The sequence below is a fragment of the Lygodium microphyllum genome, chromosome 19 (genome assembly GCF_053477565.2).
Source record: "Lygodium microphyllum isolate KBCC chromosome 19, Lygodium_microphyllum_v1.1.10, whole genome shotgun sequence".
Classification (NCBI taxonomy): Eukaryota; Viridiplantae; Streptophyta; class Polypodiopsida; order Schizaeales; family Lygodiaceae; genus Lygodium; species Lygodium microphyllum.
In genome coordinates, this window is record NC_141153.1 from 2,050,600 (window position 1) to 2,066,212 (window position 15,613).

Sequence of the window (15,613 nt, forward strand, 5' to 3'; positions counted from 1 at the left end):
TTCTAGCACTTTCTCATTCCCTACCCCATTCTCTACCTCTTTGCACCTTGGTACTTCGTTAGGGGGAATGTTTCCTTTTAACACAGTGCGTCTCACCTTTCCACAAATGAGCACACCCATAGCACCTGGGACGATTGTGATGGGCATCTCCCTTACTACCCTTAGATTCACATCTCACATGACCACTCTGATGCAGGGGTTTCGATCCTTAGCTTATGGTGCATCTTCACACTCTCCTTGGGTTACACCTATGCAGGGATTGCCATCTTCCACTCCACGTGTTTCCATCCCACCTCCTTGGGTTCCTTATGCGGCTACCATGCCCATGCCTAGTTAACCCATCCCTACCTATGGATCCACCTTGCACACTCACCATATGCCTGGTGGGTACTCGGGGGCCCATTCCCAAGTATACTCCACTCCTCTATCCTACCCACATTATATTTTCCCCCATTATCCATCACCTAGCACTACCACTCCTGTTGCAATACCCAAAAATGCCCTCACGGATAAGACATGTTTTAACAGGTTGAATTTTACCACTTGGTCAAATTTCATGCAACAAGTGCTTGAGTCTCATGGTCTTTGAGACCTCCTCATTAGTCTAGAGCCTATGTCAAACCCTCAACTAGCTCACCCTGACTACATCCATCAATGGAGAGCCCGCAATGCCATAGTCAATGTTGAGCTAATGCAAGGATCGCTTCCGGAGTTTCACTCTCAATCATAGCACTTCCTGCTCGCGTCAGAGCGTTGGAATCACCTTTGTGACTGCTATGCGGCCAGAGATCGTACTCAGCACATAAATCGCGACTTTGAGCTTCAAGAGTTCTCTATTAAGAAAGGGGATGATTTGAAAGTCAAGTTGGCTAAATATAGGCGATTACTCATCGAGTTTGCCACTACTGGCTCTCCGAAGTCAAACAACGATCAGTTACATTTTTCTTGAATAAGTTGCCCCAAAAATACTTCAATTTTATCTAGCACATCATCTCATAGCCTAGACTGCCGACCTTCTACACGTTTGAGTGTCAGTTCTTGCGTTACGCGAGGCTGCACGATCAAGTCTACAAGAAATCCTTATCACAGCCTTATTCAAAGCAGAGAGGGTTGGTTGTCTCTTCTTTGGGAGGAAAAACCAATAGTGGCACGAACTCGCAAGATGCGAAGGCAAGCCAATCTAAGGGTGACACCTCTTTCTTAGACGAAACCAAAGAATCAAGACCTACCTGTAGCAACTCCATAAGAAAAATAGGTTTTACACACACTGCCAAAGATCCAGCCATGTGGATGAGTAATGTTGCTCTAAGGCCTAATGTCTCCTAACTAAAAAGCCTTAGCAAACCGTTGTGACTGCATAGTCCAGTGGGGCTACACCTCCCGCTTCTGCTTCATGTGCTCCCTCACCACCAGTTATTGCTACTAGAAATGTGGCATGTAGACAACCTGAGAAGACAATCTCTTTCACTACCCTTGAGGAATTGACTAATTGGTCTACAGGTTCCGATCCAATTGCACTTCATACATCCATCTCACCTTCCTCTCCACCTCGTCAGGCGTTTCATTGGCAGAGATCTGCTAATGGGCATACACGATGGTGGCCACACTCTTAGACTAGGATATCTCTAGGTTTTATACTCTTACAGTCGGGCCTATAGGTTTCATGGTCCTTCGCTTTTCCATTCTTATGTCTTCCATTGCATTTACTCACACACATACACATTCATTACATTGTCCTTTCAATTAGCTTTTCCTTTCCATTGTGTTTTGCTTTGGAGCATCTCACTACCGATCTCTATGCTTGGAGATTCTTATCTCTTTTGCAAGGTTTTGTATTTCAATTGGGCTAACTTGCAAGTTTGCTTTGGTCCTTCCCAAGCTGGAGACATGGGGATGCGTGTCGTTCCTTTCATAGTTTTATCATCCTAGGAGTGCTTGCTCTTCTTCTAGCATGGAGGCTTCCCTTCCTGAGATGGATCGTGCAGCATCTCTCTTGATGCTATCATGGCGGTGACTTCTACCTTGCTCTTCCAACAAGATGCTTCATCCTTTTCATCATCATCTTGGTTCTCGGCACCACACGAAGACTAACATCAGGCTTCTCTTCCTCCTTTAGCATCTACATCCAGGTTAAGAGGGGGTTCCTACCCTTCTTAGTATTCTACAGGCTTCAACACTTTGTCTTTAACATCGGCTTCTCCCCTCCTGTTGTACCTTTTCCCTTTTCATTGCATGATTTCATCATCTTTGTACTAGGGAGCTTGGGCAAGTGAACAATTTTCCCACGAGGGACAGTGTTCAAGTGGCACCTGTTACATGAGCATTCTTCAACATGTGGCATACTTTGTATCTCATTGTGCAAAGCACCACTTGAGCAAATCCTAAGTTATATCCACCGGCGGATGTTATCACCACACCACCATACTCCATCACATGGATACCTCATCACCTTTTTTTTTTCCTCATCAACACCTCAAGTAGATGGATAAGCTTGTACTATTTTGTGATGTATTGGGTGTACCCTCTCTACTCCTGTCTTCTGAGTCACTGTTACTCAATCAATCGAATCCCATAAAATTTCACTCTCAATTTTTTTAAAAAAAATGTTGAATGTTGTTCCATCCGCCTTTGTAGGGCTTAGTAGGCCACTGGGCAGCAGACATGCACCCTCTGTCCAATGCCTTGTCCTCTCTAGGGTGACTACTTGGGCTCCCTTGGTAAGATAACCATCGCCTCTATAGTCTTGGTAGGCCACTAGGCAGCCAACGTGCACCCTTTGTCCAATGCCCTAACTGCTTTGGGGTGGGACACCTTAGGGTAAATAAAAATCAGAGTGGCTGGTCTAACCTTTTGACTTAGTTTTGGGCCTAAGAGGGGGTCTGGAGCTAAAACATGCTTTTCAGCTGATTGGCATTCTTAAACAGTCCCAAAACACACTTAATGAAAAACCCTAAAACGGGGAGCGGTCCGAGAGACTTTCAGTGGTCCCCCAAAACCCCTAATTCTTTGGGCATCCTTCAACATCTATAAATAGACAGGCTGTCCCCATTCATCCCATTCCCGTCTGTGCAGGTTTCTCACCCTTGAGTGCAAATTTCAGCCATCAATCCACACACACATGGCTGTCCAGGCCCCCAACGATTACTGCCACACCCTTTGCTGCTGCGTTTGCTCCTCCAGTGTGTAGGTGATAGTTGGTAACCCATCTCCATCATCATGCGACCTTCTACTGCTGCGTTTGGACCTCTTCTACACCTGGCAACAGCTAGCAATTGCGTCTACAGCTTGTGTTTGGTGTCATCCTTCTAGGCAATAGCTTCCTCCATCAGGCGCCAACTCCTCCACATAAGGCAACAACTCCCAGTCTCTTCATCACCTATCCAGCTTGCATTTTGGTGCTCCAAGTCCTCTTGACACCTGTGTTTCATGCATCCTCTCCATCCTACACTCCGATTGATGGTCACAAACTTGGGATCCGTCTCAGGTGGATGTCACTCTCCAACACATTGCTCTGCCCTTGAGTATCTGTACACTCTTACATTCATTTACAGTATTCATTCACTTTAGAGTTGTGTTTTTCTCTCCTTTCTTCTGTTTGTATTTGAGTTTCCGAGTTTGAGTTTTGAGTTTTTCGTTTAGGGTTTGAGTTTTACTTTCTATGTACATATCTGTCTCTTTGTGTTTCTATCGTGGTCATACACTCTGTGTTTCCTTAGTACAAACCCTAGCAGTTTTCTTCACACTAAGTCCCTTCTACATTCCTTCAACAATCTGCTCAAGTCCAGTGCATGTAAACTATTCTGAAGAGAGCCACTGTAGATATGTGAGGTGTCTTCCACAAAGTAGTATTTGGGATGTTTAGAGGGGCGTGGTGTTTCATGTCTTATATGTCCATAGGAGAGCATGAAAGTCAAAGTAGCATGTCTGGTGCTATGCCAATTGTTCTCATAGATACCTTAAAGTTTTGGATCTTTGGTATCAACATTGATGAGACTATCAAGTCATCCACAGTACTTGCCCCTCCTTTATGATTCCAACTTGTCAAAGTGTCAAATCCTAGCCATTATGGTAGACCATTAAATATGGCTAGTCTATGTGCACTTTCCAAATCCAATAGATGTGTTCCATAGGTACTCACTTCTTTATCCTGGGCTTCCTTGCATAGGTCTATTTCATCAATGTCAATCTCTTTGAACATGGCATTATCATGTATATAGAAGTCACTCTATCTGTTTTCAATGTGTGCATTTAAATCTCCCACTAATAATATGTTCCCAATGCTAGCACATCTCATATTATCCTTTTTAAGTACATCAAAGGAAGATCCATCCCGTGTGGCATAGGCCAAGTTTGCAGGAGGGAACTAGTATATTGCAATGAATATATCCCGTCGTCTTCCTACATGTATCCTGATCCATAAGTTTTGTGCATCATATCTCTCTTCATTACATGCACTATCCCTTTGAGGTCTTTCCAATATAGTATGGTGTAAACGCCCCGAACAACGTAGTATGCTTAACAATTATGATATTCGCTCGTTTTCGAGATTTAATATAAAAGAGAATGAACACTTAAAGCTGAAAATGAAAATTACTCATAAAATTACAGCCATGAAAATGTAAAAGTAATGGAGACAAGATTGAGAGTTGAAGATGGGCAACCCCCCCCGAAGGAACGTATTTCTGCTCAACCCAAGTTCCTTAGGAAAGAGCTCAGTTACAATCAACCTGAGAGTGAGAAGAAGTAATTCTCACTCTCACAAGATCATGCAAAGATGTACAAACACACACGCATTATCTATTATGCAATGATAAGAACTAATTTCTTTACAGTATGAGAGAAGAAAAAGGGGAAATCAGCCTTCTCCATCGTTGAACAGTAGTACATGGATAGGGCTTGCTTCTTGTTGCTAAAATGGAAGAAAGAGCTTGAAAAGGAGGTGCTGTAATGAATTTACAGGCTTACTGTCCTGTAAAACAGCAGTGATAGAAGAGGGAATATGGAGGAATTTGATAATGGAGAAGTGGGGGATGATGATGGGGATGGATGGGGCCAGTTTCTGGCTATCTGTGGGTGTTGTACATGAGTTTACAGCAAAGAAAAATGATGCTGAATGAAGAAAAACGAGCTCTTATTTATAGGAGAGGGAAGAGCTAGTACAAAAGGGGAAAGTGGAGTAGCACAAGATAAGTGTCCAACCACATGTCATGAGATGTGACAAGTGGTGGGACACTTGAAAACTTGTGTGACAAGTGTCTTGACACTTGTCTCTTCTCTATGGCCTTCCTTTTTGGGTTGAATACTGTCAAGAATAGAAACAACCAAATTTAGTAAGCACAGTCAGAGTACAAAACTTACTATTTTTAGAATGACATCCCTATTTTTTAGGACTAGCATTTTTAGGCTAATTCGAGGCCCCTAAAATTTAGGGACCTCCTAAAATTTAGGGACTCTCCCAATATGGATGTCATATGAAAGCTTTTTCCGTGTACATCGCAAAAATGGTATCCGAATCTTCATGTGACTTTCCTATGCAAAGAAATGTGCATTTCAAGCTTTCAGCCCACACATGCACATTATACAAGCATTTCATGATTATGCCATCTTGTTGATTGTAATTGTCTGTTTTGGTGGATCTAGCCCACACTTCAAGGCATCAATCTTTTCTGTGTGCGAGTCTAACCCTGATATGCGTGAGTTCTGGTCACAGGCGCCCAATCGGGCCATATAGGTGGAAGTGTGAACTATCTTTTCTCTAACCCACCGCGTGGGTCCATCATAACCTGTGACCACTCATCAGTGGCCAGCTCCAATGCACTTTTCTTTATATCTAATTAGTGCAAAGGAAATAAATTTAATAAATCATTATATAGACAAATTAATGAAAAAGGATACAAATTCTGTTTCTATAGAGTTGTGACATATGGCCACACCTATAGAACCCCTAGTGCTTCCTGGTTTTCTAGCTACTAGACGAAATGCACTTTCCCACGTGTATCCTTGCACATCTAATAGTCAACTACCTTTACATTTCAAAAGATATCTTCAAAGTAATGAGTATGCAAGCATAGGGCTCCATTACAATCTCATACTGACATCCTAAGTGTCTCATGGGCCTCATATTGTCATGCAATCCTATCAGTGATGATCCCTGTAAATAGCCCATTTTCCCTCTTTCTGAGCTTTCAATTCTTTGGGCATGTGTTCTCTACAATGTGCTATCTATGTTGGGGTAAAATCCTCATCCAAATAAATCTTCACGCCTTTGAGGACTCTCCTCTTAGAGAGGAAGGCCTTTTTTTTCTCTATGTCCCCAAAGTGAAGAAATTTGTCGGCAAGTGTCTTAGCATCTTCTTGTAGGCTGCTCTTCTCCTTCCATCCTACTATCCATACATGTAATACCCTAGTTGAAACCGGTCTTTCTTTTTGGAAAGGGCAATAATTCCTTGATTAAGCACTCAACTACGGCAATCAATAAATGAATATAACTTGAAATGCACAAATTACCTTAATAATCTTGGACATTTGACACCCAATTGGCCCCAAAACTGGCGCCCCTTTTGATATTTCTTTAACTTGATTGCTAATGGAATGAGTACAAGCTGAGATCCACAATCTCCTTTGCTATTCCAAAAAGCCTCTTTGTTGTAGCAACAATAAACAATCAATTTGGGCCAATTGCCCCTTGATTTTTCACCCAAGACTTGTACAAATGGAACCACCAACTGGCCAAATGCTGCCCCAAATTACACAAATGAACTGGCATGACGTATCACGACTTTTGCCTTTGACACCCACTACATCCTCGGGGTCCCTTGGCCTATTACCATGAAATAACTATTATATGCATCACATGTGCTTAAACAACCTTGCACATTTGATTAATAACTCAATCAAATGTTATCGGCAAGATTAAAGCATCTCAAATTTTCACGTCCTCATGACACTAGCTCATCTCCTGGCCTCTTCGTCCAAAGTAGCATTTATTACTTCAATGTTGTTTACTAATGTTCCTTTATTCTTTTTAACTACCTCAATCCATGGGTTGGCCTCTTCTATCTCCTTCTATGTTGTCTTTGCCACTTTTGCCCATGTGTGAACCTCCCTTTCACATGCCTTCAGTGCTTGTTTCTTTTTTTGTAGTTCTTCTTGCACATTTATTTCTTTTTTCTTAAATGTATTCAATTATTCCCTCAATTCCAAGATTTCAGATTTGCAAGCATCTATCACTTTTGCATTTCAGTTTTCAGTGTGTGCATTTCAAACATTATTTGTGCCTACAATTTGTTCTTAATCTTTATCTACATATCTTGGATTCTGCCTTCTGGTCTGCTATTAATTCAGCCTTGACCAACTCTCGTATCTCTTTTTCCAACTCCTGTTTCGTAATTTGTAGAACTGTAACCATAGCATCCTTGAGGAGGGCCCAGTAGACAGCCAAGCAATACTCCACTTCCATCCATACCAAACATGCCTACTTGATCAGACATTGGAAATCTGCCATTGGATGCGATGAAACAATATGCACCAATTGTTTATCAAAAAGGAGGGGTTGCTGATGGAGAAAATCCTGTGTCGAGGCAGAGTGAAGCACAACCTCCTCCACACCATCAATTAGAAGAAGAGATATCAATCACTGATGGATCCTCATCAAGACGGGAATCCGGCTAGTGAAGAAGAGAATGACACCTCGCTCATGAAAGGCAGGAAAGGAGCAAAGAACCTCCTGAGTATTTAGGTGTGTGTCCAAGATCTCTTCCTTCGCACTTGCAGGAATGGCTTGATGATTATGCTTGATATACTCCTCCAAAACAGAGTTGGCAAACTCTAGCAATTGATCCCAATTTGGCTCTTGCAAATCTTGCAAGGTAGAAGCCACCTGAGCATACAAGTGTAGTGGAGAATCACCCAGATCAGAGCCTCATGGGCAACAAAAAATTTATTCATGCTTATTGCATTGAACAGATGGCTGGACATCAGGGGGATGCGGAACCATGTCATCAGTGCAGGGCACCATGGCTTCTTCCACCACATCTTATTCTACATTCATGTCCAGATCCAAGGCTATAACAGCCTGACTTGTAGTCTCCATATCTAGACCCACCATCGAGGAACAGGTGCTGTCATCTGTTCATGATGTTTTACTCAATATCATGTTGCCTGCTGCTGATGTACAGCAGCCACAGCATGCGGCCAGGCCTGCAGCAGTGTGTAGAAAAGGAGGTGGGCATGCCAGGAAGCAACATTGAAGATGAATAGGGCTGATCCCTGCATGTTATTATTGCAGAAACTGGCTACAGGAGGGCAACTGCTACAAGGAGGCATACTTAGGCGCAGAGGCTTGAAGGGATAGGGCAGATGCTCAGGCTGTAGGAAGGAGCACAAGCTGCAAGATGCCAGTCGCTCGCAGGTTAACAAGACAGTGCGCAGGCTGCAAGTCGATAGGCACAGCGATTTACCTCTCTCTCTCTCTCTCTCTCCCCCCTTGAGATATCAATGGATGTCAAAGGCTAAAGTTGTAGGTGGTGCCTAGTGATAGTTTTTGACCTAGATCATTTTATTAGCTACTCATGTCAATGGTGACATTAGAAACTAGGTGTTAATTAATTAATTAATGCTAGTTCAAGGACTAATATGTGCTCAAGAATACTTGGGTGACAAATTGGTCTAGCTAGTTTGATTGTTGGCCAATGCAATTATTTTCTTGGGCAAGAATTAATCATTAAAGTAATTTTCACAATTAATATCCTGGAAATTAATTTCATCGGGCTGAAAAATGCAATTAGAAGGCTGCCACTTTGACAAAATCTTCCCATGCAAGAGGGTAAGGGATGTTAAGACTAGTGGAACCTCATTCCAGCATTGTGGAGGTTAGGAGAGAAGGAGAGATAGCTATCGCTGCGATTTTTGAGCCATTGGTGATCAGCCCATCCATCGGAGGCTATCAAAGAGCTTTCCCTAGCTGATCAAGAGGCCATTGGAGGCAGATGATAGCCCCCGTAGAGTGTGTCTACAAGTAGATGATAGCAATTTCAGGGCCCACAAGGGCAAGTGATTGCATGTGGGGCTCATATTGACGGTGGGCCACGGTCAATCAACCATTCACAACAAGGCAGCATTAAATTTCATCCAAGTACCAGGAGGGTGCAATTGAAGAATATCTGCTACTAAATCCTAATTTATAGAAGAAATTGGGGTTTACTAGCTACCCTAGGAAGAGTGCTCAAAAATTGGGTCTAGTACTTGAGATACACCAACTGAAATTTGTGGATGTTAGAGAATTTCAAGAGGCCAACCATCCAACATTAAGTTTGGGGCATAATTTGTTTTCCAAGGAGAAAATTGAAGGCCGATCCCCAAACCAAGGGGAAAATTGGTTTGAATGCTTATTGGTTGCTATGGACAGTAATATGTATCGAAAACTAAAGGAGATCAAGCTAGAACTCAATATACTTCAACTTTTAGCAATACAAATTAAAGAAATGCTGTAAGAGGCACCAATTTTTGGGGCCCACTATGTGCCCAATGTCCAAGATTGATTGGTAACATTTGTATTTTTTAATTAATGCGAATTTTATTGCTTGTTGTAATTAGTGTTAAGTCAGATCATTACCACCCTTTCCCCAAAAGGAATGTTGGTTTCAGGGTTCCATTACCGAGATACCATCAATTCCTTTGAGTAGGTGGGCCCAAGGCACTTACGTGCAAGTCAGTGTGATTGCATTTTGCTGAGTTTGTGAGCAGATGAGTGCTACAATAAGCATGTCTTCAAATAGTGAGATGGGATCAAGCTATGATGATGCCAAACCTCATTATAGACATTTTGAACCAACAATCATAACATGATGAGGGTTTTTTGCAGAACATTTGTTAGGATTTTGTATCACTGACCTTTCTCAAGTGTGATGTCATGTGACAGCTCGCATTTTGTGTTTACCCTCAGCAAATTCTTGCTGTACATTCTTCTCAATTATGATGAGTTGAGAAGATGTGTGTGTCTGTGTCATCATATTGGAAAAATGGGATCAATACACTCATGAATGAAGAACGCTAGCCTGCCCAAAGGTGCAGAGTTTAGGAGTTATTAGCCCCTTGGAGAAGTCTGAAGTAACTTAATAGTGCAAGTGCATTCCTGTCCGCAAAAGAAGAGGACTAAAGCAATCTCTGTCAGTTCTCTGAGAAAACTGTTGGATTTGATAGCAATCCCATATTTGGCTGCAGGTCTTTTTTTATAAACCAGAATTATGGTGGCCCAATGGTATGGGAAATCAAACATTGCACAAAGTTGATATAGGTCTAGAAGTTCAGGGTTATGGTCAGTCAGACTCTTGGAGTCACCTCTTTGGGTTCCGAAAAGTCGAGAGCAATATTGATCCTGCCACAGGTGGAAGGTATAACTCTCATCATCATGTTACTTGGTTGCAGCCATTGGTTTTCCCGGAAGAAACAATGTTGAAGACCTTTTAATCATTGTTTGCTCAAACAGATTATTTAAGGTGAATGGAGAGCGCATGTTTGTTCGTGGTGGCAATTGGATTGTGTCAGATGGATTGCTTCGGCTCACAGAGAGTAGATACAGATCTGACATTGACTTTCATGCCAATATGAATTTCAACATGATCCGCTGTTGGGGAGGTGGAATAGCAGAAAGACCTGATTTCTATGCGCATTGTGATCGTCGAGGCTTACTTGTAAGATCTGTCTCTAGCTTGCAGGCAAATAAGATGTATTGATCAGTTGCATCCCCGCTTCACGAATCTTTGTTGGTTGTCATCTACAGGTATGGCAGGAATTTTGGATCACTGGTGACAACAATGGACGTGGTGCAGATCCCCCGTCTGATCCTAATTGGCCGCTAGATCATGAGCTCTTCATGACTTGTGCCAAGGACACAATCAAGCTACTCCGCAACTATGCAAGTTTAGCCTTATGGGTAGGTGGTAATGAGCAGCATCCTGCAGAAGACATAAACACTGCCTTAATGAAGGCTTTGGAGCTACACCCCGATTTCCAGGTTTCAAAATCAGCAGATAGGGAGCAACATCAGCCCTCCACAGACCCCAGCCTATACCTGGATGGAACTCGCCTTTACATACAAGGATCACTTTGGGATGGCTTTGCAAAGGGGAATGGTGATTTTACAGATGGACCATATGGTATCCAAAACCCAGAAGACTTCTTCAAAGACAGCTTCTATGCATATGGGTTTAATCCAGAAGTAGGCTCTGTTGGCATGCCAGTTTCCGCCACCATTAAAGAAACCATGCCTCCTGAAGCATGGAAAATTCCTCTATTCATAAGGCAGCCTGATAACTATATTGCAGAGGTCCCAAATTTAACGTGGGTATACCACAAGTATATAGCATATGCTGACCCTGGAAAAGTCCATGATCAGATTGAGATGTATGGTGAACCAAAGGATATTGATGATTTTTGTGATAAGGTGCAACATCTTTATGCATAAAGAAAGGCTCCAAATTAAGAAATGAGTAAACAACCTAAGCAATTTTAATGTGAAGCATCGGTTGTGTGTACAGGCTCAGCTAGTTAACTATGTACAGTATCGTGCTCTTATGGAGGGGTGGACCTCACGTATGTGGACAAAATACACAGGTGTTCTCATCTGGAAGAACCAAAACCCGTGGACAGGCTTGCGCGGCCAGTTCTATGACCATTTGCATGACCAAACAGGTGGCTTCTTTGGAGTGCGTTCTGCATGTGAACCAATTCATGTACAGCTGAACCTGGCTACATATTTCATCGAGGCAAGTACCTTTAGTTTGTAGGTATAGAAGGAAAAGATCTCTCTTCTGCACTCTGATGATAGCTTATGTAACTCATGGTCTCTATACAATGTAGGTGGTTAACACAACAGCAAGCCCCTTAGACAGTGTCAGCATCGAGGTCACTGTGTGGGGATTGGATGGATCCAGACCATATCACGACCTTGTCCAAGGCATCAACGTCCCTGCGAAAACAACTTTAACCACGGTTGAGATGGCATACCCAAAAGCAAAGAATGCACAGCCCGTGTACTTTCTTCTTCTGAAGCTTATGAATAGCTCTGAGGGAACTCTTCTTTCAAGGAATTTCTATTGGCTGCATCTTGCAGGTGAAGACTACAAGGCCTTGCATGATTACAGGTCAGAGAAGGTATTGATTCACATGGGAATGAGTACTCAGTGGACAGGAAGAAGCTGCCATGTGCGGTTACAGTTTGAGAACCCTGCCCAATTGACAGAGAAGCAAAAAACCAAGCCAGAAGGTTCACCTCATATTATGTCTAGACTCTGTCCTTGCTTGACATCAACCAGCAAAAAGAGGACAAACCAAGCTCATAAATCTTCTGGCATGCTGGCCAGAGTGTGCCCATGCTTGAGTTCTAAAATGTCAAAGTTGTTTCCTGTTCAGGAATCATCTTCTTCACAACAAGTGAGGGTTGCATTCTGGATACGCCTGTCGGTTGTCCGTGGAGGCAAGCGCATTCTCCCTGTAAATTACTCACAGAACTACTTCTCCCTCACACCAGGTGAGAATATGGATGTTGATGTTTCATTTGATGTCCCTGCTGATGATGATGGATCATCTCCAACAATAGTACTCACAGGATGGAATGTGGAACAACTTCGGCTCTCTATAACTCCTCCATGAGCATCAGATTGTCCTGGCAGAGAAATGGATTGAAGACAATGTCCCGGGTTGCAAACTTGTGATATCACCACTCACAATGGTGCACATGTTCTGATATGTGAAAACTGGGCGTGCTAGTGATAAATAAGAATAAAAATTGTATGTACTACAAGCTGGGGTATCGGGGCACAATTTAATTTCCTAAAGTCTGTAAAGATGCACTATTTTGTTTTAATTCTAGTATGGGTACTAAATCCAGGTTCACATATTGCACTCCTACAACATTCCACCATTGCAATTTGGCATACATTCAATACATTTGGAAATGCATCCTTCTGCAAAGGCATTGTTTACAAGTCAAGAGGGAAAAAGACTTATTTTGGCAAAAATCCACCATTGTGTGGCATTTGAACATATGAATTTCCATGTTGAATGCATTACCATTCACAATTGGTGGAAACATTTTGCCGTCGACAATCTTGGATAATCCATAAAAAGAAGCAATAGTGTTGAGTACCATAGTGCCTCAACAAATCTTCATGCATGCACGATTTAATTATCCATAAATCTCTTCTCAAGACATTAGCATAGCTTTTTGGCTAAGCAAATTGAAATTTCAATGCATTAGTTAAATCTTGCTTTCATATCTTGTACAATTTGTTGAATAAAATACACGTTATCCTTGAGAGAACTATGGAGTGTATATAAAGCTCTAGTTTTTTATCAAGAGCTAGCCACTATGGGATATACAAGTGTTTCCCTTTGAGATGCATTCAATTCCAAACTTTCTTGATTCAATAAACTCCTCAATACATAAGACAATGCCTCTTAGCATGCTATGTATTAAAGTTACATCAACATAACCATTTTGATAGCATTAACTTAAATTGTTAACCTTTTACAAGTTATTGATCAAAAAATGCAAGGCATAGATATTCTCAAATGTACTAAGCATGCTATACAAATCTTAGTGATCTTGTTTTAAAACAACTAACAATGTATCCAATGATTTGCATATTTTTGCCAAACAAATATGATGATTGAGCAAGCCATCTTATCTTAAAGGTACATTGTATTTTTAATACATCAAAATCTAACTCTTTGTGTAATGCTTTAAGCTCCTCCATGCAATTTTTATTACTTATGAAATATATAGTTATACCATTTATCGATACATCAAAGTTTCTTTGCATATGGAATTATTAAAAGATATCAAATGTAGCCAAGTGGTTCTATGAGCAGCACAACAAATTGATGTCAATATATGATTTATTATTTTAAGCAAAATAGCTACCCGTCTTTTTTTCAAACCATAGTAGTATATCTATAATAGAACCAAAAGCAATTAATCTAGATATATCTAGCATTACATTACTTATTTCTTGCATAATAGTATTGAAAATTAGCCATATACACATACACAAATACGTATTCAAAAAAATAAGTTTTAAGAAATTGCAAGTCATTTTAAAAAGAAACATGTATTAGATTTGTATTGTAGTATTTAAAAGGATGTCCACACCTTTTATAAACATTACACTTCATTGCTTAAAAGTTTAATAAATTGATATAATAGGATGACAAGGAAAGAGATAGGATTTTATTCAATTTTTTTACGGAGGAAAAGAAGAGCCATCTGTGCTTTTCACTTTCTACTTGGAGGTAAAATATGTCATCTACATGATGGAAATGGTTGGCACTTGATGACATCTTATTTATCTCTTTCTCATGATTATAAAGACTTGTCATTTGCTTCATATCCACACTTCCAAGTAAATTAAGCAATGATGAGTATGAAGAGAATGCATGGTTATTTGTAGCAACAAAGCATATTGAAAGAGAGTGAGTAATGTTTAGAGAATTGCATTTTTTGAAGGCTCTCTATCATGACCGGTTCATCAAATCGCTTTGCATTCCTTGCATCTCAATGGCATTATGTATAAGTGCGGAAGTAAAGATTACTAGCTTTAAAATTTATTGAGGCATTTTTAGTATATGCACTTCTAGCATGAGAAAAATTGCCACAATAAGAACAAAAGAGGCATGCTCTTCTATTATCATTAACCAAGCATTTAAATGAGAAAAGCAATGCATTTTTCCACAACGCATGTTGATCTATTTTAGTTCTACTATCCAAATTATAATTATTACTCTCATAGACTGTCATAAAAGAAAATACCTTGATATTTTTGTACTTTGGAATCATACTAATTTCATACCTTGTAATTTTCATCCCTTGTAAATTCAGCCCTTACCCATGTAAATGTACCCTTAACTTTGGAGATGAGGAGTTAGGATAAAGAAGGCAAGAGGCTAAGAGAAGGCATCTTTTGGCTCATTCACAAAAATTTTACTGTTCACTTTCTTAAGGTTAGCTTCCTTCTTGCTAGATGAAGCATTAGCCATGGCTGTCATGTATTTTTGGAACTCTCATCATTAATACATGGCAAGATGTCTTGGTGCAATAGTTCTTTGTTATTTTATGTCTATTTCAATTTTAGTAAGATTTCTTTTCTTGGTTGAATGCTTCATTACATTGGTATCCGAGCTTTAGCTTAGATCCTGTCAGAAGTCATTTTCATGCAATAGATTAAGTTGCAATGACTAGGGAGTGAAAACCACAGTTAAATTCAGTCTCATAAGAGTTAGTTATTTCATAACCGTGGCCTGACATGGAGAACTCCTACAAACTGTGACTAAGATGGAGGTTCTTGGCATGAACCAATGGACAATGGCGGGCTTCAACCAATTTGGTAACTCGTGACCAAGTTTTGGACCAAAATTTGGGGTAAGTTGGACAAAACGAAGGTTACAAGACTTAGTTTTGTTCAAACTTGAGTTACTTTTCAAGAATAGGGGTCTCTTCATTTTTTTCCTTCAAGCTTCTCTCAAGAATCCATGACCAAAGGCTGAGCAAGATCTCTTGCCCGTGACTTCTATCATGCAAAAGGACTTCATAGCCTTGTTCTCCATCCCTCAAGCT

General features: G+C 40.9%; 1 protein-coding gene across 2 annotated transcripts in view; it reads left to right on the forward strand.

Annotated features, from left to right (window-relative positions):
* The window catches only part of LOC148019486 (glycoside hydrolase family 2 protein), a 96,767-nt gene extending 83,560 nt beyond the window's left edge, over positions 1-13,207 (forward strand). The window contains exons 6-10 of one of the 2 annotated variants that reach the window (XM_087700973.1): positions 10,222-10,391; positions 10,487-10,691; positions 10,781-11,443; positions 11,538-11,765; positions 11,860-13,207. In XM_087700973.1, the coding sequence (XP_087557099.1) occupies positions 10,222-10,391; positions 10,487-10,691; positions 10,781-11,443; positions 11,538-11,765; positions 11,860-12,651 (2,058 nt within the window). In that variant the 3' untranslated portion in view covers positions 12,652-13,207. The remainder of the gene's footprint in view (positions 1-10,221; positions 10,392-10,486; positions 10,692-10,780; positions 11,444-11,537; positions 11,766-11,859) is intronic. The other variant, XM_087700972.1, reaches the window with a different exon arrangement.
* The last annotated feature ends 2,406 nt before the right edge of the window (positions 13,208-15,613 follow it).